We start from the raw sequence: 25,791 nt of genomic DNA on the forward strand, positions 1-25,791 counted from the left end.
TCTTCAAAGGTGAGGCAATAAACATTAAAAAAAGAGAGAGACAGAAGTGATCAATAATATAGAATATAGCCTAGAGGTCCAGTAAGATACAGTAGCTATTGAATTTTAGAAATATGGAAGTCTTTGGTGATCCTAGTGAATTTTCATCAAGTAATGTAGCAGAAGCAGATTTTACTGTGCAGTGAGATGCCAATGTGAAGTGAACCAAAGCAATAAAGATGGCAAATGATAGACTATAATCAATAAACCTGAGAAAATATGAATAATACAATGTTTGCTTTTGTTTTCTTTTTAAAGATTTTATTTTTAATCTCTACACCCAGTGTGAGGCTCAAACTGACAGCCCCAGGGTCAAGAGTTACATGCTCCACCAATTGAGCCAGTCAGGTATCCCTGAATAAAATAGTGTCGAGGGAAGTAGAAACACAGGGTCAAAGGTAAACAAAAAAACAGGAGAGATCTGAGCACATTTGCAGGTTGAGGCAATGCAGCAAAAAGATAAGGAGAAAAAAAAAGATACGAGAATATGAGGGGATGATTGATTAAGGTCAAAGAGTAAACAAAGCATGTTTTCTGGGAGAAAACATAAGAGGAACATTGGTGGATGGATGACATCTCATACTTTGAATATGGAGGAAACAAGACACTAAACCAGGCAGATGTGGACAACTGTAAAGATCCCTCTATTTGGTTAATATCCCGCTTCTGAAGCTCCTGTGCTCTCCTCCTAACCCAGCCTCTCCCTGATTCATACCTTGCCTGCAAAAACTTGCATCCAGAAGCCTAACAATTGAGGGCATAATACCATTGATTGAAATGCCACAATGAACATCCCTAATTTGGTTAACTTAGGTTCAAACAATGAAGTAGAGCTCAAAAAATTCAAAGCAACATATTCACTGATTTGTAGTTATATTTCTAATTTGTACTTGAAGTGAGAGCATGAGTCCAACTTGAAAAAAAATGGAATCCATGTTCCAAAGTTGCTTCATGAAGTTGATCTGTGGTTGAGGCTATTCATTTTTTAAATCCTGGAGCTTCAGGCTGAATCATCTAAAACATTTATATCAAGAGTGTTGGTCCAGGTGACCAGGTCTTCCACTTCTTCTTCCCATGACTCATTCGTGTTAACATCATCTGGTAAAATTACACTCTTCCACCTCTCCTTTGTTCTATCGGTCTTCATGATGATATCAATTTCAGGTTGTGCATCAGGAAAATTTTGAACTATAAGAGGAAATATAAAAAAATTAAGAGACATGGCAGGGAACACAATAAAAAGAAATGCGTTCCTGCATTTGTAGCATAGCACCTAAGATCATGTGAGTGAATGTTAGCAACCTTTTAAAACTCTAAATTTCACATTTTTCAATTAATTTGTCATAAATCATTCTTTCCATTCTTGTCAGTCTTTTAATGCTCTGTTAGTTCATTCATTTAACATGTATTTACTGAGTCCTGCTAAGTGCCAGTAGACATGTAGGGGAAACAGTGTCCATAACTGCGTCAGCAGCTAAGTGTGGCTGAGGTGAAATCTGTGGCTAAGTGAAAACAGTTTTGGATTTTGACAGAGGAGAGGCAATTTGCTGAAAAAAGAAGGGCAGAGAAGGAAGGTATGAGTACTCTAGACTGAGGACACAGCACATACTAAGGCACAGAAGTATAGGAGGACTTGACAGGTTTGGAAGTAATCAGAATCGACACATAAGCATTCATACCGTGCCAGCTGCTGTGCTAAGAAGTCTATAGGTCTAATATTATTTAACTTAGATACAACCCTCGTGACAGGTAGGTATTACTATCCTTATTTCACAGATGAGGAAATTGAGACTGAGTGACCTATAGTAAGCTTGTTCAAGGACACCCAGCTAATGAGAATTGATCCCAGGTCTGTCAGATCCCAAATTCCTGTGTTACAGTCCATGGAGAGTTCAGTGGAGCTGGCAAGTTAGGCTGAGGCCAGACCAGGAAAGCCTCCTATGTCATCAAGCAAAGAAGATTCATCTTTTTTGTAAAGGTCTTGTAAACAGGGAAATAAACTGATTACACTTTAAAGGAAGAATATAGACATAGTATCAATATTTCTCAGTATTTCCACTCAGCATGGGGAACTTGTTTTCTAGGAATGTTTAATCCTAGTTGGTGCTATTTATATTTTGCTTACCTCTACAAACTCATTGCATTTCCCTCCCATCTGCATAGCCGCCACCAAATTCAATGCCTAGTAAGGGATCTAGGACAAATTCTGTTGGTCTCCTGTTCATTTCCCTAATAACATATCAAATAAACCTTGTAATATTCATTGTATTCTAGTTATGCTATGGACAAAGGTTATAAGCAAATTGTTCTCTTGGTCTTTTGCTTTATAGAAAGATTTGTAGGGAGCTATGAATTTAGACGACTGCCATTACTCTGGGAGAATCCTGAGGTCTCCAATGATTGAGTTTTTAGTTTTGTGTTTTAATATTAATCTCTAGCTTTCATTAACTTAAATGTAAATTCTGTCTTTCCCCTGAGAAAACTTTCTACTTTATTTTCTAAGAACACATTATTGATGGACTAACTCTAGTTCTTCCTAACCTATATTTGGGCTATTCTGAATTTGCATGTTTTTGGGTACGAAAAATTCAGAGCCCCGTTCAAACCAGTTTAAATGATAAGCAAATGTCTTATCTCACAGAAGAAGAAAGTCAGACGTCAGGCAGGGTTCAATGATCCAGGGACTCAACAATATCATTAAGGACCAGTTCTTTCCACTGCTCTGCTTTCCCATCTTTGGTGTTGTTTTCATCTTCAGAGTCACAGCAAGAGAGCTATAGCCATTCTAGTACTCACATCAGACATGGCAACATTTGGAGATAAAAGGAGGTCTTTCTCTCCAGAGTCTCAGTTTCAAGAGTAGGAAAACCATCTCTTGAAACCCTCAGTATACATCTTCTCAGGCAGAATTGTGTCACACACTGCTCCTAAGCTAGTCCCTGGTAAGGGAAATGGGATTACCATGATTGACTGACACCAGTTGTTGGCCAGGAATGAATGTTGAGAGCCAATCACTTTGACCATTTGCCTCCTAGTTCCTGCCATGTTAAAAACAAAAGCTAAAAACCAACCCTCCACCAAAAACCCAAACCAAAACAAACAAACCAGCCAAACAAACAAACAAACAAAAGCAAAGCCTACTAGGAAGCATAAAAGAAATCCTGGCTAGAATAGCAGAGCATAATGTAAAACAAATATAAAAAATGTTTCCTTATGAGACAGAAAAAAAATATTATTTTCAACTTCCTTCCTCCAAAAAATCTTAAGTATTATAAATCCCTTCAAGAAAACTTGGACTTACTGGTTGGAATTAATAACAAAGGTAGAAACTCTGTTACTATGTTAACAAAATAACTTAAGAAGGCACAAACACTAGGCGCGCCTGGGTGGCTCAGTTGGTTAAGCATCCAACTTTGGCTCAGGTCATGTCTTGTGGTCTGTTAGTTCGCGGTCCATGAGTTCGAGCCCCATGTCGGATTCTGACTTGACAGCTCAGAGTCTGGGCTGCTTCAGATTCTGTGTCTTCCTGTCTCTCTGCCCCTCCCCTGCTCACGCTGTCTCTGTATCTCTCTCAAAAGTAAGTAAAGATTAAAAAAAATTTTTTTTAAAGCACAAATGCTAATTGCCATATATTTTGTATGCATTTCTGGGGATGGATCCTGGAAACTCTGCTTCTTATATAAATTTTTTACATCTGAAAATAATTTAGTTGGTAAAGATATTAAAATTTGTTCTGATTGGAAAGCTCTGATTATTGCCAAACGGTTTATCTCCATTTACTTCGGTGTTAGGCTTCAGTTAGGAAAACAGAGGCAATATAGATAATACAAGAATGAGGAGTTTCATGTAGAAAATAGGGATTACACAGGTGTGGGGAGACATAGTGGGAAGGGAGGTCTGGAAGGCAACAGCTGGAGAACTGGAAAAACAGTCACTATCTACCTTAGCCTGATGTGGGAAAACCAGGAGTTCATGGGGAAGTACAAGGGACTTCATGAATCTAGCCACCCAAAGTGGAACAAAAATTGTGAGTTCACACAGATATTTGTGAAGCCATCATACTTGTAACGTGAGAGTTTGTAAAAAGTTGCATGAAATTGCTGTCTGAGGAAACTGACGATTTCTCAGGAAAAATGGCCTCTTCTTTCCTCCCACCTCCTAAATCTCTGATGAATTTTTTTCATTAGCCAACTATGATATGCTAACCCCCTCTACAAAAGAGGATCATAGAGTTCATTATTTATTTCAACCAAGTCATGCTTCCCTTTCATATGCTGTATAAGTTCACTGTTGCTACATAGTAAACAACCATAAAATCTCAGTGACCTATAACAGCAAGCATTTGTTTAGATCACACATCTGCAGGTCAGCTGGAGACTGGCTTATCTGGGCTGGGGACAGCTGGGAAGGTTGGCTGGGGAAGCTTGGCTCTATGGTTTTCATCTTTCTCTGTAATCAGAAGGCTAGTCAGACATGTTCTTGTGATGGTGGCAGAAGTGAAAAAGAGCGAGCCAAATAGCACAAACATTTTCCAAACACTGGCCATACCACACTCACCAATATTCCAGTGATCAAAACAAGTCACATGGCAAAATTTAAAGTCAAGGGTCAAGGGAGTACACTTTGTCCATGGAGGTAGAATAGGATAGAGAGTATTTCTGAACAATAATCTAATTTACCATAACCTTTTATATACAGTGTCTCTTCTTAGCAGTAAGATTAGACACAAAAGACAGTCTACCTCATTTCCAAAGAGGACAGGTCCAGCACTGGAGATCTAATTAGTTTCTAGATATTCCTTAAAGTGTTTTTTCTTCCAGCTTACCTTTCTTACTATTCTCACTCATCATGGGTTTATTTACTTTCTTCCAGGATCAGAGCTGCTACAAGCATAACCACTCTACTTCATTGCAGTATTCATTCACTCATTCATTTATGAGCACTGAATGGCTACTAGATGAGGTGCTGTGCTGTGGCAGATTGACGGGTAAGCAGCCCCTTTCCAAAGGGGGTCATTTTCTAAGGATATTGGCAGTAAAGAGACTTATATGACATAGCATGTGTGGAGGACAAACTGTAACGTGTCTTATCATGATCCCCTCACTCCAGTGTTCACATTTTTATGTCAACTCATAAATTTTAAGTATGGGTGGGACGTATTACTTCTAACCAAAAAAATATGACAAAGTGATGGAATCTCACTCTCTGATTATGTTACATTACATAAGACTCCATTTTGCTATCAGACTTGGTCTAAAGACTCTCCTTGCTGGCTAGTGAGGTGAGGTAGTAGGCTAGGTTGGAAAAGACCACATGGCAATAAACTGCAGGCAGCCTCTAGGAGTTAGAAGTGGTCTTCAGCACACAGCCAGAAAGAAGCTGGGGCCTTAGTCATAAGGATAGAAGGAAGTGCATTCTATTAACAATCTTAGTTTGCTTGCAAGTAGCCCTTCTTCATGCAAGCCTCCAGATGACTCTGCAGTCCAGCTCACACCTTGATCACAGCTATGAGATTCCAAGCAGAGGATCCAGCTATACCATGCCTGGACTCTGGACACACAGAAACTGTGAAACAATAGATATGTGCTATTTTAAGCCATTTAGTGTGTGGTGATTTGTTGCCTAGCAATAAAAAAGTAATAGGAAGGGGGAGTTAAGATGGCGGAGTAGACCCTAAGCTTGTCTCATCCCTGAAATGCAGCTCATCAGCATCAAATCATTTGGAACACCCAGGAAATTGATCTGAGGATGAACGCAACAATATGCATAATTTAAGCCAGATAATGTGGCAGGTACATGGTATGGAGAGGTGAATTGGGGAAGTTAAAGGCTGCGAAACTGCAAAGAGTAGGGAGAGTCATGAAGAGAGGACAAAGAAAAAAAGAGAAAGGAGGAGAGTGCAGTGCATTTGGATCATGCAAGAAAAGCACTCCTCCCACAAGTAGCTAGAGAAAGAGTGAAAGAAAGAGTGAAAATGCAGGGGACTGGATGAGAAATCTGTTCCCCAAAACCATTGATGGGGAGAAAGGAAAGGGTTTCAATACCACAAGGATTCTATAAACAGTGGAGTGCAAAGTCTGAAGTTTTAAAGCTCAGTGCTTGGTGGTGCTCCAATGAGGAAGCAGGACGAATTCCCAGGAGCAGACAGGGTGGTCGGAGGGGTCCAAGGGCTACAAAGGGAGAAGTGGTTCTTCTGCTTGGAGTGCAGTTGGTAGAGGCCATATGGCTTCCCCAGAGCCCAAAGTCCTGGTGGACCTGGAGAACTGCCATGTTTACTGATACTAGAACAAAGACACCAGAATGCAGCAAAACCTGGCGCCAGCTGTGTGTTATAATTTACCATAAACTCTAAGCCTCTGCCACTGTGTGATTGTGCAAACATTTTCTAGGACAAGCCAGCTCCCGGGCATTACTTGGCGAGACCCTCCCCTAGAGAATCAGTGTGGGTCCAAGCCATGGGGGTCTCTGAAATGTGGGGTTTTGAAACACAGCCCCATCTGAGATAAAACTCTAGAGGGAGGTACCACTTGGCAGGCAGACAGCTTGGACACAAGCAGGGTAAGGGTGGGGAGTGGACAGAAGCCTGAGACAAAGGAGGGATGCTTGATCATAGGTCTGTGAGGGCACAAAATTCCTGAGCCAGAGACTAGAGAGCTGGGTGAAGCCATTTTCACCTGTAGTACACATACATAGATTGACCCCAGTGAGCTAAGCACCACCACCAAGAGAACAGAGCTGTTACACCAAGTCCTGCCCACCTGCGCCTTCCAGAGACATATTCCAGAAGGCAGTCTCTTCTACCTGTTTAGTCTGTAGACTATAGTGCATTGCAAAGTTTCAGTTCTAGGGGAAATTGGATGTAACTTCATTTGGGTTTCATTCTGTTTGCTCGTTTGTTCATTTTCTTTTCTTCGGCTTTTGCTTATGTTGTTTTCTTTTTTTCTTTCTCTTTCTCGGATACAGAAAGAGGAAATTAAAAAATTACTCTATTTTATTTTATTCTATTTTATTATTTAATTTTTTTAATTTTTAAACATTTTAAACTTTTTTTTCTTCCTTTCTCTTTTTTCTCTTTTCTATCAAGCTTCTCTCAACAAGCAGACTGAAACACACCTAGGATCTATCTTCCTTTATTCAATATTTATTGTTGTGTTTTTAATTTTTATTTTAATTTTTATTTTATTAATGTTTTCTCTTCCTCCAAAATGACAAGACAGAGGAATTCACCACAAAATAAAGAACAGGAAGAAATGACATCCAGGGATTTAATCAACACAGATATAAATAAGATGTCTAACTAGAATTTAAAGCCACTATTATAAGAAAACTAGCTGAAGTTGAAAAAAGCATAGAAGACACCAGAGAATCCCTTTCTGCTGAGAATAAAGAACTAAAATCTACTTATGCTGAAATTAAATATGCTATAACTGAGATGCAATCTTGAATGGATGCTGTGACAGCAAGGATGGACAAAGCAGAGCAGTAAATCAATGAAATAAAAGATAAAATGGAAAATAATGAAGCAGAAAAAAAAGAGGGAAACACAGGCAAAAGATCACAATACAGGACTTAGAGAACTCAGCAACTTATTAAAGAGGAATAGCATTCATACCATAGCTGTCCCACAAGAGGAAGAGAGAGAAAAGGGGCAGAAAGTTTATGTGAGCAAATAATAGTTGTAAAGTGTCCGAATCTGGAAAAGGACATAGACATCAAAATCCAAGAAGCACAGAGAACTCCCATTAGATTCAATAAAAACTGACCATCACCGAGGCATATCACAGTCAAATTCTCAAAACACACAGACAAGGAAAGAATCATGAAAGCAGGAAAGGAAAAATAGTCCTTAAACTACATGGGATGACAAATCAGGTTTGCAGCAGATTTGTCCACAGAAACTTGGCAGGCCAGAATGGAGTGGCAGGATATATTCAATGTGCTGAATTGGAAAAATAGGCAGCCAAGAATTCTTTATCCATCTAGGCTGTCATTCAGAATAAAAGGAGAGATAAGAGTTTCCCAGACAAACAAAAACTAAAGGAGTTTGTGACCACTAAATGGAGAAAAAAGACAAAACAAAACTAAAAAGACCAAAAGCAACAAAGACTAGAAAGGACCAGAGAACATCACCAGAAACACCAACTTTACAGGTAGCACAATGGCACTAAATTCATATCTTTCATTAATCACTCTGAATGTAAATGGACTAAATGCTCCAATCAAAAGACACAGGGTATCGGAATGGAAAAAAAAAAAGACCTATCTATATGCTGTATACAAGAGACCCATTTTAGACCTAAAGACACCTGCAGATTGAAAGTAAGGGGATGGAGAACCATCTATCATACTAATGGACATCAAGAAAGACAGAATAGCCATACTTATATTAGACAAACTAGATTTTAAAACAAAGACTGTAACAAGAGATGAAGAAGGGCATTATATCATAATTAAGGGATCTATCCACCAAGATCTAATAATTGTAAATATTTATGCCCCCAACTTGAAACACCCAAATATATAATCAAGTAATCACAAACATAAAGAAATTCATTGATTATAATACCATAATAGTAGGGGACTTTAACACCCTACTTACAGCAATGGACAGATCACCTAAGCAGAAAATCAGTAAGGAAATAATGTTTTTGAATGACACACTGGACCAGATGGACTTAGCAGATATATTCAGAACATTTCATCCTAAAGCAGGAGAATACACATTCTTCTCAAATATACATAGAACATTCTCCAGAATAGATCACATACTGGGACATAAATCAGCCTTCAACAAGTTCAAAAAGATTGATATCATACCATGCATATTTTCAGACCACAATGTTATGAAACTCAAAATGAACCACAGGAAAAAATTTGGAAAGACAATAAATACTTGGAGATTAAAGAACAACCTATTAATGGGTTAATCAAGAAATTAAAGAGGAAATTAAAAAATACACGGAAGCCAATGAAAATAAAAACACGACAATCCAAAACTTTTGGGATGCAGCAAAGGTAGTCATAAGAAGGAAGTATATAGCAATACAGGCCTTCTTAAAGAAGGAAGAAATATCTCAAATACAAAACCTAACCCTACACCTAAAGGAGTCAAGAAAAGAACAGCAAATAAAGCCCCAAATCAGCCAAAGAAGGGCAACAATAAAGATTAGAGCAGAAATCAATGATATTGAAATTAAAAAAATGAAACAGTAGAACACATCAATGAAACTAAGCTCTGGTTCTTTAAAAGAATTAACAAAATTGATAATCCCCTAGCCAGATTGATCAAAAAGAAAAAGGAAAGGACTCAAAGTAAAGGACTCAAACAAATAAAATCATTAATGAAAGAGGAGAGATCACAACCAACACCCCAGAAATACAAACGACAATAAGAGAATACTATGAGCAATTATTTGCCAGCAAATTGGGCAATCTAGAGGAAATGGATAAATTCCTAGAAACATATAAACTACCAAAACTGAAACAGGAAGAAGTAGAAAATTTGAACAAATCATCACCAGTAAAAATTGAATCAGTAATAAAAAATCTCCCAACAAACAAGAGTCCAGGGCTGGATGGCTTCCCAGGGAAATTTTACCAAACATTTAAAGAAGAGTTAATACTTATTCTTTTGAAGCTGTTCCAAAAAATATAAATGGAAGGAAAACTTCCAAATCCATTCTACGAGGCCAACATTATACTGATTCCAAAACCAGACAAAGACTCCACTAAAAAGGATAATTACAGGGGAGCCTGGGTGGCTCAGTTGGTTAAGTGTCCAACTCAGCTCAGGTCATGATCTCATAGTTTGTGAGTTCAAGTCCTGTGTTGGGCTCTGTGCTGACAGCTCAGAGCCTGGAGCCTGCTTCAGTTTCTGTCTCCCTCTCTCTCTGCCCTTTCCCCACTCACACTCTGTCTCTATCTCTCTCAAAAATAAATTAACATTAAAATATTTTTTTAAAAAAAGGAGAATTATAGACCAATTTCCCTGAGGAACATGGATGCAAAAATTCTCAACAAGATAGCACCAAATCAAATCCAACAATACATTAAAAATACATTCACCACGATCAATACATTGATCAAAACAATACATTCACCACAATCAACAGGGATTTATTTTTGGGATTCAGGGCTGGTTCAAATTCCACAAATCAATCAACATGACACATCACATTAATAAAAGAAAGGATAAGAACCACATGATCTTCTCAATAGATGCAGAAAAAGAATTTGACAAAATACAGCATCTTTTCTTGATAAAAACACTTAAGAAAGTAGAGATAGAAGAAACATACCTCAACATCGTAAAGGCCATTATGAAAGACTCACAGGGAATATCATCCTCAATGGGGAAAAACTGAGAGCTTTCCCCCTAAGGCAAGGAACAAGACAGGGATGCCCACTCTTAATGCTGTTGTTTAACAAACATACTGTTGGAAGTCCTAGCCTCAGCAATCAGACAACAAAAAATAAATAAAAGGCATCCAAATCAACACGGAGAAAGTCAAACTTTCACTCTTACCGGACAACATGACACTCTAGGTGGAAAATCAGAAAGACTCCACCGAAAAACTGCTAGAACTGATACATAAATTCAGCAAAGTCGCAGGATATAAAATCAATGTACAGAAATCAACTGCATTTCTATACACCAATAATAAAGCAGCAGAAAGAGAAATCAAGGAAACAATCCCATTTACAATTGCACTGAAAACCATAAAATACCTAGTAATAAAGCTAACCTAAGAGGTAAAAGATCTGTGTGCTTAAAACTATAGAAAGCTTATGAAAGAAATTGAAGAAGACAGAGAAATGGAAAAACCTTCCATGGTCATGGATTTGAAGAACATATATTGTTAAAATATCTATACTACCCAAAGCAATCTACACATTCAATGCAATCCCTACCAAAATAGCACCAGCATTTTTCACAGAGCTAGTACAAAGAATCCAAAAATTTGTATAGACCCAGAAAATACCCCGAATGGCCAAAATAATGTTGAAAAAGAAAATCAAAACTGGAGGCATCACAATTCTGACTTCAAGGTATATTACAAAGCTATAATCATCAAGACTGTATGGTACTGGCACAAAAACAGACACTCAGATCAATGGAACAGAATAGAGAACCCAGAAATGGACCCCACAAATACATGACCAACAAATCTTTGACAAAGCAGAAAAGAATATCTAATGAAAAAAGAATGTTTTCAGCAAATGGTGCTGAGAAAACTAGACTGTGACATACAGAAGAATGAAATTGGACCACTTTCTTATACCATACACAAAAATAAACTCAAAATGGATGAAAGGCCTAAATCTAAGACAGAAAACCATTAAAATCCTAGAGGATAAAACAGGCAACAACCTCTTTGACCTCAGCCACAGAGGTCAAACTTCTTACTAGACATGTCTCTGTTGGCAAGGGAAACAAAAACAAAAATGAACTATTGAGACCTCATCAAGATAAAAAGCTTCTGCACAGTGAAGAAAACAATCAGCAAAACTAAGAGGCAACCAACGGAATGGAAGAAGATATGTGCAAGTGACATATCTGATAAAGGGTTAGTATCCAAAATGTATAGAGAACTTATCAAACTCAACACCCTGAAAACAAATAATCTGGTGAAGAAATGAGCAAAGGACATGAACAGATACTTTTCTAAAGAAGATATCCAGATGGCTAACAGACACATGAAAAGATGCAAAATATCACTCATCATCAGGGAAATACAAATCATAATCACAATGAGATACCACCTCACACCTGTCCGAATTGTTAAAATTAACAACTAGGCAACAACAGATGTTGGTGAGAATGTGGAGAAAGGGGAATGCTTTTGCACTGCTGGTGGAAATGCTAACTGGTGCAGCTACTCTGGAAAAAAGTATGGAGGTTCCTCAAAAAATTAAAAACAGAGCTACCCTATGACCTAGCAATTGTACTACTAGGTATTTATCTAAAGGATACAAAAATGCTGATTTTTAAGGGGGCATATGCACCTAATGTTTACAGCAGTGCTATCAAAAATAGCCATAGTATGGAAAGAGCCCAAATGTCCATTGACTGATGAATGGATAAAGAAGTGGTATGTGTATACAATGGAATACTATTTGGTGATCAAAAAGAATGAAATCTTGCCATTTGCAACAAAGTGGATGGAACTAGAATGTACTGTGCTAAGTGAAATCAGTAGGAGAAAGACAAATATATGATTTTACTCATATGTAGAATTTAAGAAACAAAACTGATGAACATAGGAGAAGGGAAGGAAAAATAAGACAAAAACATAGAGGGAGGCAACTGTAAGAGACTCTTAAACACAGAGAACAAACCGAGGATTGCTGAAGGGGTATTGGGTGGGGGAGGATGGGCTAAATGGGTGATAGGCATTAAGGAAGACACTTGTTGGGATGAGCACTCAGTGTTTTATATGTAAGTGATGAATCACTAAATTCTACTCGGGAACCATTATTATGTTATATGTTAGTGTAATAAGTTAGATTGTCTTTAATTAAAATCCAATTTTAATTTGTATTAAAGAAAGAAAGAAAGAAAGAAAGAAAGAAAGAAAGAAAGAAAAGTTATGGGGAATGATATGGCATGGCAGAAGTGCTGCGATAGCCCACAGGGAAAGTTTCGTAGAGAAGGTAATACCTGAGCTGAATCTCAAAGCACGGGTAGGTACTAGAAAGGAAGAAAAGTATTTGGAGTGGCAATATGAGAAAACACAGCACACTTCTCAATTTTTTTGAAATGAGGTAGAAAATAGTCATGAGCCACTAGGTCAGTGTGGGGTTTAGGGTAAGAGTGGGAGAGTGGGAAGAGATGCCACTGGAAAGGCAGACAGATATTAGAACATTAAGTAAGGACTTTGCCATGCCAAAGAGTATAAGTTTTATCCTGAATGAAGTGGGGAACAAAATATTTTAGAATCAAAAAACATAAGCAGATGTGAACTGTGGAAAGAAGTCTGACAAAGCATGGACAGGAACTGCTATAATCATCAACTGAACCAAAAGATCTCTTCCACTGGTGCAGATGTGGAGATGTGGGGAGGATAGAGATTTCAGAGAGCAGGGAGTTCATGAGGGAAGCAGAGTAAAAATAGAAAAGGCAATGTTTCTTACCAATGCTCGCAGGTACCCTGAAATGTGGAAGAAGGCAGAGTGGGATAGAGAAGACTGAGGCTGGTGAGTTAGACAAGGAAATCTGAGTGGTGCACAGATACAAGACGGAGGAGAAGTAGAATCCAACCCAGGGAAAAGAAAGTCACGAGATAGGAAAGCGGGGCTCTTGAAAAACCACTAGCTGAAGGGTACTGCCTGTCCCTGGAATGTCTGTGTCATTATGTTTGAAGGACAGGTATCAGGGAAATGCGATAACTAATACTTTTAGTACTTTCCTGTTCACAAAGAACGTTGGCATACCTGGAGTCATTTAGTCATAAGAATGCTATGTGTTAGGGCAGAATATTAGAAACAAGTATTTACTGAACACCTTCTATGGACTCAGTACTGGCTGAGGATGAAGAAACTGAAATGCAGAGTTTAAGTGACTTTCTCATAATTGCACAGACCTGGTATCTAAACCCAAGTTCTCTGACCCCGAATGTCTTGCTTTCCCCTCCATACTAGTGGATTTCTATTATAAATTACCAGCTCTCTTCCTGCTCAAGACCCATCCTCAACTTACCCCAAATGTTTCTTTAAAAAGCATTAATTTTAAAAAGATCACCAAACTCAACTAACATTGTTCCTTTCCCTTCAGCCATATTGCATGTATCTCTGAATCTACAATGATCTTCAGAGATCAATTTATTTAGTGTTTTTCTTGTTTCGAGTCCTTTTACACATTTTGAAACTTAGCCTTAGATTTTCAAAGAGTGTATTAACCTATTAAAGGGTGGCAAACTTAAAAGTGTAAGTAATTCAGGCTTTTTTCAAAGCTCCGATTCTTATGTAAGTAATTTACTGAATTTATTTTCTTAGAGTTAAATAACCTTAAAAGGAGAACACGAGATTAGGCCTCACAGATTTAAACTTATCTGAATTGAACAAAAATTTAAATGTATTGGGGTAATGACTAATATTTTAGTTCTAAAAATTGGGGCGCCTGGGTGGCGCAGTCGGTTAAGCGTCCGACTTCAGCCAGGTCACGATCTCGCGGTCCGTGAGTTCGAGCCCCGCGTCAGGCTCTGGGCTGATGGCTCGGAGCCTGGAGCCTGTTTCCGATTCTGTGTCTCCCTCTCTCTCTGCCCCTCCCCCGTTCATGCTCTGTCTCTGTCCCCAAAATAAATAAACGTTGAAAAAAAAATTTAAAAAAACAAACAAAAAAAAACAAAGCAAAACAAATAGGCTGAAATCAGTTTACTTGGAGTTGGGCAGAGATGAACACTTTTTGTTGGATAATTGGCTTTGTGAGGCCTTCTGCTTTCTCTGGCAAGCCGAGCCATAGCAGCAGCATACCTGGAATAAGAAAAAGAAGAAGTTATCTAAGTTTCCAAATGAATTCCGGGTAGTGTACGTTACTATTGAGAAAGATAGGGCCAAACATATCAAATCTGACAGACCAGCAGAGCAATGAGGTTTGATTCTGGTGCCCTTCTGAGCATTCACTACTATATTAGTGAACGGAAATTATTCTAGTATATTTCCTAACAGCAGAAAAGCAGACAAATATGGTGTAATATTAATACTGTAAAAGTAGTAAAAGCATCAACTGGTAAGGCAAGGTGCATTTGTTTCCCAGGGCCTCCATAACTAATTTATTTTCATATAGTTCTGGAGGCTGATTTTTTTTTTATTTTTGTAATCAGGAATCGATGTTGAAATATTCTTCCCCTATTGAGATGATCATCTGATTCTTTCTTATTCTATTTTACGTTGTTCAAATTTTTCAAATATTAATCCAAGGTTACATTTCTGACATAAACCCCATGTGGTCATGTATAATTATCATAATTATTTATTATATTATTACATTTATGTTATAATTATTATAATTATATATATGGGATTTGATTAGCTAAAACTTTTGCATCTATGTACATGAGGTGTATTTATGTGTAATGAGTTTTTCTTTTCTTCCTGGTAGTGTCTTTGGTTTTGTTATTGAGGTAATATAAACACTATCTATTTTGTTTGTTTTTTTTACTTAAGTTTTCAAAAATTCCAATATAATTAATATATAGTGTTATACTAGTTTCAGGCATACAATATAGTGATTCAATGATACTATACATTATTCAGTGCTTATCATAAGTGTACTCTTAATCTCCTTCACCTATTTCACCCATCCCCTGATCCACGTCCCCTCTGGGAACCACCAGGTTATTCTCTATAGTTAGGAGTCTGGTTTTTTTTTTGTTTTTTTTTTTTTTTTTGGTTTGTCTCCTTTTAAAATTTTATTTGTTTTGTTTCTTAAATTCCACATATAGAATCATATGGTATTTGTCTTTCTCTGACTGACATTTTTTGCTTACCACTGTACTCTCTGGATCCATCCATGTTATTTGAAATGGCAAGGCTTCACTCTTTTTTATGGCTGAGTAATATTCTACTATACATATACATATATATACATATACATATATATACATATACATATACATATATATATATACACACATGCACACACATATACATATATACATACATACACACCACATCTTCTTTGTCCATTCATCAATTGACAGACAGTTGGGCTGTTTTCATAGTTTGGCTACTGTAAATAAAGCTGCTATAAACACAGGGATGTATATATCTTTTTGAATTACTATTTTCCTATTCTTTGGGTAAAATACCCAGTAGTGGAATTACTGGATCATAATGGTATTTCTATTTTTAATTTTTTTAATGTTTAATTTTTGAGAGAGAAAGAGACAGAGCACAAGCAGAGGAGGAGCAGAGAGAGAGGGAGACACAGAATCTGAAGCAGCCTCAGGCTCTGAGCTGTCAGCACAGAGCCTGACGCAAGACTTGCAGCTAGAACCGGAGATGGTGACCTGAGCCAAAGTTGGACGCTCAACTGACTGAGTCACCCAGGCGCCCCTATTTTTAATTTTTTGAAGAACTTCTATACTGTCCTCCACAGTGGCTGCACTACTTTGCATTCCCACCAACAGTGCATGAGGGTTCCTTTTTCTCCCTATCCTTGCCAACACTTGCTGTTTCTTGTGTTTTTTATTTTAGCCATTCTGACAGGTGTGAGGTGATTTCTCATTGTGGTTTTGATTTGCATTTCCCTGATGATGAGTGATGTTGGGTATCTTTTCATGTGTCTGTTGGTCATTTGGATGTCTTCTTTGCAGAAATGTCTGTTCATGTTTTCTGTCCATTTTTGAATTGATTTTTTTTTTGGTGTTGAGCTGTATAAATTTTTTGTATATTTTGAATACTAACCCTTTATCGGATTTATCATTTGCAAATATCTTCTCCTATTCAGTAGGTTATCTTTTAGTTTTGTTGATTGTTTCCTTTGCTGTGCAGAAGTTTTTAATTTTGATGTAGTCCCAATAGTTCTTTTTTTTAATTTCCCTTTCCTCAGAAGACATACCTAGAAAAATGCTGCTATGACCAGTGTCAGAGAAATTACTGTCTGTGCTCTCTTCTAGGATTTTTATGGTTTCAGGTCTCACATTTAGATCTTTAATCCATTTTGAGTTCATTTTTGTGTATGGTGTGAGAAAATGGTCCAGTTTCATTCTTTTGCACATAGCTGTCCAGCTTTCTCAACACCATTTGTTGGAGAGACTTTTTCCCATTGTATATTCTTGCCTCTTTTGCTGTAAATTAATTGGCCATATAATCATGGGTTTATTTCTGTGCTCTTTATTCTGTTCCATTGATCTATATGTCAATTTTTGGGCAGATACCATACTGTTTTGATTACTACAGCTTTGTAGTAGTGTATCTTGAAATCTGGGATTGAGATACCTCCAGTTTTGTTCTTTTTCAAGATTGCTTTGGCTATTTGGTGTCGTTTGTGGTCCCATACAAATTTTAGGATTATCTGTTCTGGTTCTGTGAAAAATGCTACTGGTATCTTGATAAGGATTGCGTCAAGAGGTAATGCTGACTTTATAACATGTATTGGGAAGTGTTCTCTTTTATATTTTCTAAAAAAGGAAAATTTTGTATTTTTTACACATTGATACTAGGTTTTCTTTTAACGTCTGGAAAATTCGTCAGTGAAGCCATTGGGCTTGGAGTTGTCTTTGTATGAAGGCTTTTAACTATCAGTTCAATTTCTGTATTAGACACAAAATTATTCAGGTTATCCACTTCTTTTTAAGAGAGCCTGTCTTTCACTTCATCTATGTAGTTGGATTTGTTGGTCTAAAAATGTATTTTACCTTCATTTTAGAGAGATATTTTCAAGGTGTATAAAATTCTAGGTCAATAATTTCTTTCAAGAACTCTAAAATTGTCATCAATTATCTTTTAGTGGTAAAGTTTCTGCCATAAAGTTATTGTTTGTTCTTATCTTTGGTTCCTCTGCATGCAGTGTGTGTGTGTGTGTGTGTGTGTGTGTGTGTGTGTTTATCCTTTGCTTTGAAGATTTTTCTCTTTATCACTTCAGCAATTTGATTATGATGTACTGTACCTTGGTATGGTTTCTTTATATTTCTGTTTCTTGGGATTCATTGAGTTTCTTGGTCGCTAAGCTTACCGCTTTCATCAGATTTGGACAATTTTCAGGCATAATTATTTCTTCACATATTTTTTTCTGTCAGTTCTTGTCTGGGACACCAATTACGTGTAACTTATACCACTTGATATTGCCACACAGCTCAATGAGGTGGCTTTTTTTTTTCCCGGTCTTTTTTTCTCTATGTTTATTTTCAAGAGTTTACGTTGCTCCATGGGTAATTTCTTCTACAATATCTAATTTGTTGTTCTTTCCCAACAGTATATACTTACATTTTTAATTTACTTTATCTGTGGATATTCCATTGGCCTTTTGTATATCTTCCATTTCTCCTCATTATAATCATGGTATTTTTTAGATCCTTGATGTATAACAGCTGCTTTAAAATCCATACCTACTAATTCGATCATCTCTATAGTTTATGGATCTTTTATACTGATAGATTTTTATTTTGGTTATGGGTTATATTTTCCTGCTTATTTTCCTGACTGGTCATTTTGTATGGGATTCTGGATGTTGTAAAATTTACTTTGTTGGGCAATGAATTTTATATATTCCTTTAAATATGGTTGTTTCAGCATGCAGCTCAGTAACTTACAAATCAATTTGTATATTCAAGGCTTGTGTTTAAGATTTCTGATGGGTCTAGAACAGCTTTTATGGGGGAACTAATACAGCTACATGTTCTTGGAAAGTAGCTTTATGTACATGACAAGAGTGATAAATCTTTCCATCTGGGGATCTGATTTTTTGTAACATGTTCTAAGGGAACTTCTTGGCTTCCTTCCTTTTCCTCCTTCCAGACAGAACACAATCTAATATACCTCTGGGAAACCACAGCCCTCCTCAATTTCACCCCTGCTCAGACCAAGACCTAAGCTAATCTACATACCTTATTTCTGTGGCCACAGTTGGGGGATGGGTGGGAAGGATGCTGATGGGGAGGGCAAAGAGGGAGAGGGACACAGAGAGACCCCTCTCTGTTCTACGTGGGAGCAGAGCCAAAGGAACAATTCTCTCTCTCTCTCTCTCTCTCTTTGTTTTAAAGCCTAATATGTGTTTCTGACTCATATCAAAACCCCCTTTTTTGGAGAGATGAAGGGGGAAGCAGCTTTAAGTCATAGTATTTATAACATAGAAAGCCCCACTAGATTCTGTGCTACCACTAGAAATCATGGTAAAGTTTTGGGGCACATTCTGAGACAGAAGTTAATTAAATGAATTAAACCCATAAAAAACTGAATAATAAAAATATGTAAAATTCATTAAAAAAAACAGTTGAAAGGACTGGGTATGTTTACTCTGAAAAAGAGAATACTTAAGGGGAAGTAGGAAAAAGGCACAAGAGCTATTTTCTGAGACTCAAAGGATAATTCCACAAAAAAGAAGGGCCTTATTTGTGTTGCTTCCAAGGACAAGTGGAGACACTTTGATTTCTGCCATAACATCATCCCTTGACCGGGCCTTCCACCCAAACCCAAAGCCATCCCTGGGTTCTCAGGGTCTGAGCTGCTGCTCGGTCTCATAGATAAAAGCCCAGGTTGTAGCATCTGGCAGGCCTAGATTGGAATTTTAGCTCTGTCACTTACAGAGTGTATAACCTTAGGGAACTTTAAAAAACAAACAAACAAACAAAACTTTTTCTCTAACCCCTCTTTTAAAATGGAGATAATTTCTCATTTCCGAATGGTTTTGCAGGCAAATGTAAAAACATATAGTAAGTATTCAATAAAAATCCGTTAAATGAATGAAAGAAATCTGTAATAGTTGAATGTCATAAGGTGTTAGATTTAAGCTAGAAATAAGGGAGATTCAAGCTATTTTAATGCTCCTTGAAGTACTGAGCTCCCTGTCTCTAAAACCATCCAAACAGAGACTAAGTAGTTGCTTGGCAGAAATGTTTTAAAGTTTTTTTTTTCCCTTTGTGTATATTTTTTTCCAAGTCTTTATTTTTAAAGGGAACATTTCCAATGTCCATTCTAATGCTAATTCTCTCTTTAACCACAAGATGGCACTCAAGGTTCAATCTTTGAGGAGTCAAAGCCAGCATTCTGCCTTAAAAATGCATTAAATATAGAATTATGTAATCTATAAAAACAATGTTTAACTTCAATAAGCCTGAAAGGATAGTACAAACGTACATTAAATTAATGTATTCTGCATAAATATTTTCTATATAACTAGAGAAAAGGGAATCATGGTATGCTAAAGAAAAATCCCATATTTTTGTGAGTTAGAACACTCACAGACTCAGATACAGGAACTTAGAAATAATATATATTAACTCATTAATTTCAAATACAGTACAGTAATGTCTGGGTGGCTCAGTCAGTTGGGCATATGACTCTTGATTTCAGCTCAGATGATGATCTCACAATAAATAGTGACATTGAGCCCTGCATCAGGCTCTGCGTTGGGTATGGAGCCTGCTTGAGATTCTCTATCTTTTTCTCTCTCTCTTTCCCTCTGCCCCTCCCTTTCTCACACTCTCTCTCAAAATAAACAAATAAATAATAAAAAATAAAATAAAATACAGTACAACTAGATCCATAGTATATTTTATAAATATAAGAAAGTTTTACAAAGGAGAAAGGAGCACATATTGTTTAATAAGAATTTGAGATTGACCCCAAAAAACTTTTTCCACAAAACGTAGACTTGATTTGTGCTTGCAATTGGGTAGACAATATTTCCACATTACCTGAAAATTTTAAGCTTTTAATAAGCCTATATCAATGGGCAAGTAGAAATAATTTAGTTTTCAAATACAATACATGTTTATCAGTAACTTTGGGCCAGTTGGTTAATGGGCATGTTTCTCTCAATGATTAGTAAACTGCAGATAATATCTACCTCTACTTTCCCAGAATTTCTGTAGAGAAAGTTAGGGGTGACAATCCAGGTGAAAAGGGAGGCTAGGAATTTTGTCTTGAAGCTGTGTCCATATAACAAGGAAGTGGCTTCCCCTGGAGTGCAAGTTGATTTGCTATGGCTTTTTTTTTAATGTTTATTTATTTTTGAGACAGAGAGAGACAGAGCATGAATGGGGGAGGGTCAGAGAGAGAGGGAGACACAGAATCTGAAGCAGGCTCCAGGCTCTGAGCCATCAGCACAGAGCCCGACGCAGGGCTCAAACCTACGGACCGTGAGATCATGACCTGAGCTGAAGTCGGACGCTTAACCCACTGAGCCACCCAGGCGCCCCCGATTTGCTATGGCTTTGAAGGAGGCTGATGGGCACCACTGTGGAGTTACACTTAGCGGTACAGCTGTCAACTGTACAGCATGGCCAGTATTACATTAGGAGAAGAAAGAATGCCTGGCACACAGTAGATGCTTTGCCATTTAGTTCCCATTACCTCTGTACCCCCCATGTGTAGACAGGAGCAATATTCTTTTTGAAAGCTACAAAGAATGCAAGACTCCAGAAAGGATAACTTTTGTTTAGATAACTTGCCGTCTGACAAAGCTTAGATTATTGGCACAGATATTTCCACTACCACATAAGTGATCACCAGCCATAGAGTGTGACATAAACAGTTTTGTAAGGAAGAATATTCAAAAGAACAGCTTGCACTGCTTTCTGATTTTGTATCTTTCACTATTTCTCCAAAGAAAATAAACACAAACTACTGATTAGCCTCTAGATTCATATTCTTTGCCATGTCTTCGTAGAAATAAAGCATTTGCTTGAATAGTCAAGAGACAGGCAAGGCAATGGGGGAGAGAAAAAGGCCTTAGAAATGATGGGATGACCAAACCAAATGATCAATTCATGAATATTCATGAGCTGCTTATAACGACAATGGGTTCCTAGTAATACTAAAAACATGTGTAAAACTTAAGAATTTGCAAAAAATGTTCATAACAGTTCATTTATATTTCCAATTTTCAATCACTCTTCTGCCATCACGCCCTCAGAATTCCCCAAACAGAACCATTATCTATTAGAATTAGCCTTAAAAGAAGTCAGCATCTACATTTAATTTTTCTAAAAATTAACTGCCTTCACATTTAATTCAACTATTAAGTAGGGAAAAAGGGTAAGTATGCATCATTCAACAAACACGACTGAGTGCCTGCAAGATGCCAGGTCCCGTACTAAGGTCAGGGAAAACAAAGCTACAATAATGGCCTTGCCCTGGTCATTCTCCATAAACAGATGAATGTCTACACCGCAGTTGCTGAAACAGCCCGAAGAGTGCTATGGAAGGAGAGAGTGGGAGGATGTGGAAGCCTGAGTCAGGGACCCTTTCACAAATAGATGTTGGGCTGGATCTTCACGCCATCCTTGTGATGGACTTTGTCAGGCAGGAGAGATGATTATAGAGTGGAGAAGAGAAAAGAACCATGTGTATAATGGAACTAAAATAAATGTGGTCACGATAGGTGGCGCTGCCTGTTTCCTAACCTGGGAAAATGTTACCATTTTTACCTGCTTATGACAGAGACTATTTTCATTGTGTGAAAAGTTGGGGAGGGGCGTGGGTTTTTGTCTCCCCCTCTCCTCAGGAACTAATATTTATTGAGTGTCAACACTATATGATTATATTTATAAACAATCTCACTCAAGAGATCAAATGCAAAACTACTTTGCAAGGTAACTAATGCTATCTCTATTTAACAGCTAAGGAAACAAGCTGAGAGTGGGTAAGAATTTCTCTAAGATCTGTGTGACCCTAAAGCCCATGCTTTCCCCCATGCTACCTCCAAAGAAAGATGTTCCATTTGAAACTGGAACTAGGGCCACAGTGGAGAAAGCCTGAATCATAGTGAATCTTTCGAGTACTTACTGCATACCAGATACTGTTTGAAGAGACTTGCATGCATTAATGTATTAATCCTCACAATCTCCTTGAGGGGTAGGTATAGTTATTACTGCCATTTAACAGATAAGGAAACTGAGGCACAAAGAAGTCAGATAACTTGCCCTGAGTTAGTCAAAGAGATGGTAATTGGCAGAGCCAAGATTGAAGTGCAGAAAGTCTGGCTCCCTGGTCCCTGTGCTTAAGGATTCCACATTCCACCTTTTCACTCAGACCAGAGCCTAACTCTAGACCACCAGCAAAGACCCTGCTGGGAAACATATCCCAGGCAGAAGGCACAAAGTGGTGAAGAGGTCTTATGTCCCGAAATAATAGTGAGAAAAAAGAACTTGGTGTGGCTTAAGAATCAAGTCTTGATTGATGAGGAGTTGGGAGGACAGTAGGAGGAGGGATATGAAGCAGGAAAGATAGGTCTTTCTCCTTAATACTATGCAGATGAAAGGTTGTTAATTTGCATTTTCTGGTTTTTTTAAAATAGGAAATTTCAAGCCAAGGAAAGCATTTTCAATATTAAAGCAGACAAATGCATAATGACATTATATTACATGCATGTATAGACCAATTACTTACTTGCAAAGATGCTCAACCATTTTCTACTTGAGACTCTATGAATTGACCACTTTATTATATTGTATTTTGATTAAACATGAGACTTCTAATAATTATTTGAAAAGAAGTTGGTGCAACATACTTTAGGTTTTTGTAACCTCTTGTGGCATATTTATGCCACAATAAAATTATTCAGCTAAATGTAATATCTTTTAAAAACTTTGTTGTTTTTAAACTAATCAACTCCAAAATTTAAAAGAAGCAATTATCATTTGATCTAAATATATTCTCATCAACCACCAGATGGCATAAGGTGTGAGAGTTTTATTCTGACAGGGTCAACCACACACATGATAATTTCAACTACAACTTCAAAATATGTATTTGGAAAAATGTTCTAGCACTCAAACAGCTCACAATTATTTCAGCCATATGTAGAAGTGGATGGATAAGTTGAAAATGACATAGTCCTACTTCTTCTAAATTTTGGGTTCTGTGGGACGCTGGCATTACATAATGAATCAATGATCAAACAAATAAAACAAAGCAGTTCTGTTACAGGAAATAAAAAAGGAAGTCATGTCAAAACAAAATTAACCTTATGTTCTAAATAGCTTTCTTTAACTCTAAATGAAACTTGAAACATGCCTTCATGAAAAAACCATGCTTGTATGCTTCAATTTCTGCTGTAAAAAAACTTTTTCTATGGCCTATAATTTATTCTGAAGGTAGAAAAGTATCAAATGCAACAGCTTTTCTCCATTCTGGCTTGAAGGGAAGCTGTCACAGAAGTCAACTGAAAAAAAGAATATCCAGGTGAAAAACCCAATCTGAACTATGATGTTAAAAAGGAAAATATATATGTTTTAAGAACCTCAATTTCTTTTTAAAAATTTTTTAAATGTTTATTTTTGAGAGAGAGAGAGAGAGAAAGAGAGAGAGAGATTGAGAAATAAGGACAGAGAGAGAGGGAGACACAGAGTTCGAAGCAGGCTCCAGTCTCTGAGCTGTCAGCACAGAGCCTGAAGCAAGGCTCGAAATCATGAACCACAAGATCATGACCTGAGCTGAAGTTGGACTCTTAACTGACTGAACCACCTAAGCGCACCTAAGAACTTCAATTTCTACTGAAATTCAAAACACTTTACATTATTTTTATTAATCCTGTATATCTTTCTAGAAATAAACAATCACATTGATAACAAGCCAAACCTGAGGTAAATGAGGTAAATGCAAAAAATACAAAACAAAACTCCCCTAGTGTTTAACTCCCTTAGTGTTGTGTAGCACATTCACCAAGTCCTTTGAAATAAGCACACCAGAATAAATAACTACGATAGCCTAGTCAAACCACAGACCTCAGATGCAATCTTTTTCCAGCATGATGAAAAGGCAAAACTGCCTTTAGGAGTCAAGAGACCAAAGATGAGATTAAGATCTCTTCTCTATGGTGGTCTAATAGTCAATGATTTCTGAAGATACTATAATAATTTTATATTTTATAGATGCTTCCCCATTAGATGAAATATATTTGGTTCTTGAATGAAAAGTCCATGGATGATGAAAAGATATTTGGAACTATGAGAAGGATGAAAAGCTAACTGGTGACACAGAAACAGGATGTACTTTTTGTTTTTTTGTTTTTTTTTCTTCCTGATTTCTAAGTCATATGATAATGAGGATAATGGGAATTGGAGTAAGAGAAGTAATGCGGAGGGTGTTATGAGAGTCCTTCACTGTGGCACATGTGCAACTTTATTTTTGGCCGTCAATAGGTGAACATTAATAAAGGGAACCCTCATTAAAGTGAAGTTGGGGGGCCAGAAGGTGGAGCCCTACTACCCAATTTCAATTACAGGAAGAACTGTCCATTATAGACCCCAACAGAAGAATCATCAGCAGGAAAGAATCATCAATTACAGATACCAACAGGGAAAGATGTACATTGCCTCTCCTATAAGAAACTGACTGCACCAGCAACTTAGCCAATGAGAAACTGTCATCATCCTGAACACGTGCTTTCGAAACAACTCTCAACTTATTCCTTCTCTATAAAATGATGTTCCTCTTCCTTTGTTTGTTGGACTAGCCCTGTGGTTTTGACCTGGATTTCAAGTCCTAGATTGCAATTCTCTGCTATTCCCGAATAAACCCATTTTTGCTGGTCAAATAAATTTTAAAGGTTAACAGTAGCAAAGATATCTCCCACCTAGGTTCATAGGAAAGGGAAAAAGATGCTTCTTATTCTCGTTCTTATGTTTAGAAAAGGGCATCCGTTATTACTTCCAAAGACTTCTTTTGATGGTTCAGCTAGACAGTAGAAAGTAGAATGATAGATGTTTTGAGTTAAGAAGATAATCAAATTACTTACTTTAGATTCCATTCTCTAGGATGTTTTAATTTAAGTTTCTTCCATTTATGATACTCTCCAATAAACTGTGGATCTTCAGGCACTGAAATTAGAGTTTTGAAAAAGGTTCAAAGTTTAAAATAATTCACTTTTCATTAAGTTGATATGTGGCAATGATGTACACTATATAGTTCAAGCCAAATTACAATGCTCACTTTCCAAATTTCTTCCTTTTACTTGAACTTTGTATTATTAGATATTTGAAATAAGTAGATTTTTCTTCAAAATTTCCATTATAATGACATTTGTTTATATATCATTTATAGTACTGAAGAAGGTGTTAAAATAACTCAAATAGAAACTACAGACAC

At 37.1% G+C, this 25,791-nt stretch overlaps 1 protein-coding gene across 5 annotated transcripts in view; it reads right to left on the reverse strand.

The window, feature by feature from the left end:
- Window positions 1-371: 371 nt before the first annotated feature.
- UBE2U (ubiquitin conjugating enzyme E2 U) overlaps window positions 372-25,791 on the reverse strand; it is a 58,837-nt gene continuing 33,417 nt past the window's right edge. For 3 of the 5 annotated variants that reach the window (XM_047871301.1, XM_047871300.1, XM_047871303.1), the window contains 3 exons: window positions 25,442-25,523; window positions 14,417-14,511; window positions 372-1,227 (listed from right to left, as the gene is read on the reverse strand). In XM_047871301.1, coding sequence (XP_047727257.1) covers window positions 1,040-1,227; window positions 14,417-14,511; window positions 25,442-25,523 — 365 coding nt within the window. In that variant the 3' untranslated portion in view covers window positions 372-1,039. Of the gene's footprint in view, window positions 1,228-14,416; window positions 14,512-25,437; window positions 25,524-25,791 lie in introns of those variants that run through there. The other 2 variants (XR_007154831.1, XM_047871302.1) reach the window with 2 other exon arrangements.

This window comes from Prionailurus viverrinus, chromosome C1, assembly GCF_022837055.1.
Source record: "Prionailurus viverrinus isolate Anna chromosome C1, UM_Priviv_1.0, whole genome shotgun sequence".
NCBI lineage: Eukaryota > Metazoa > Chordata > Mammalia > Carnivora > Felidae > Prionailurus > Prionailurus viverrinus.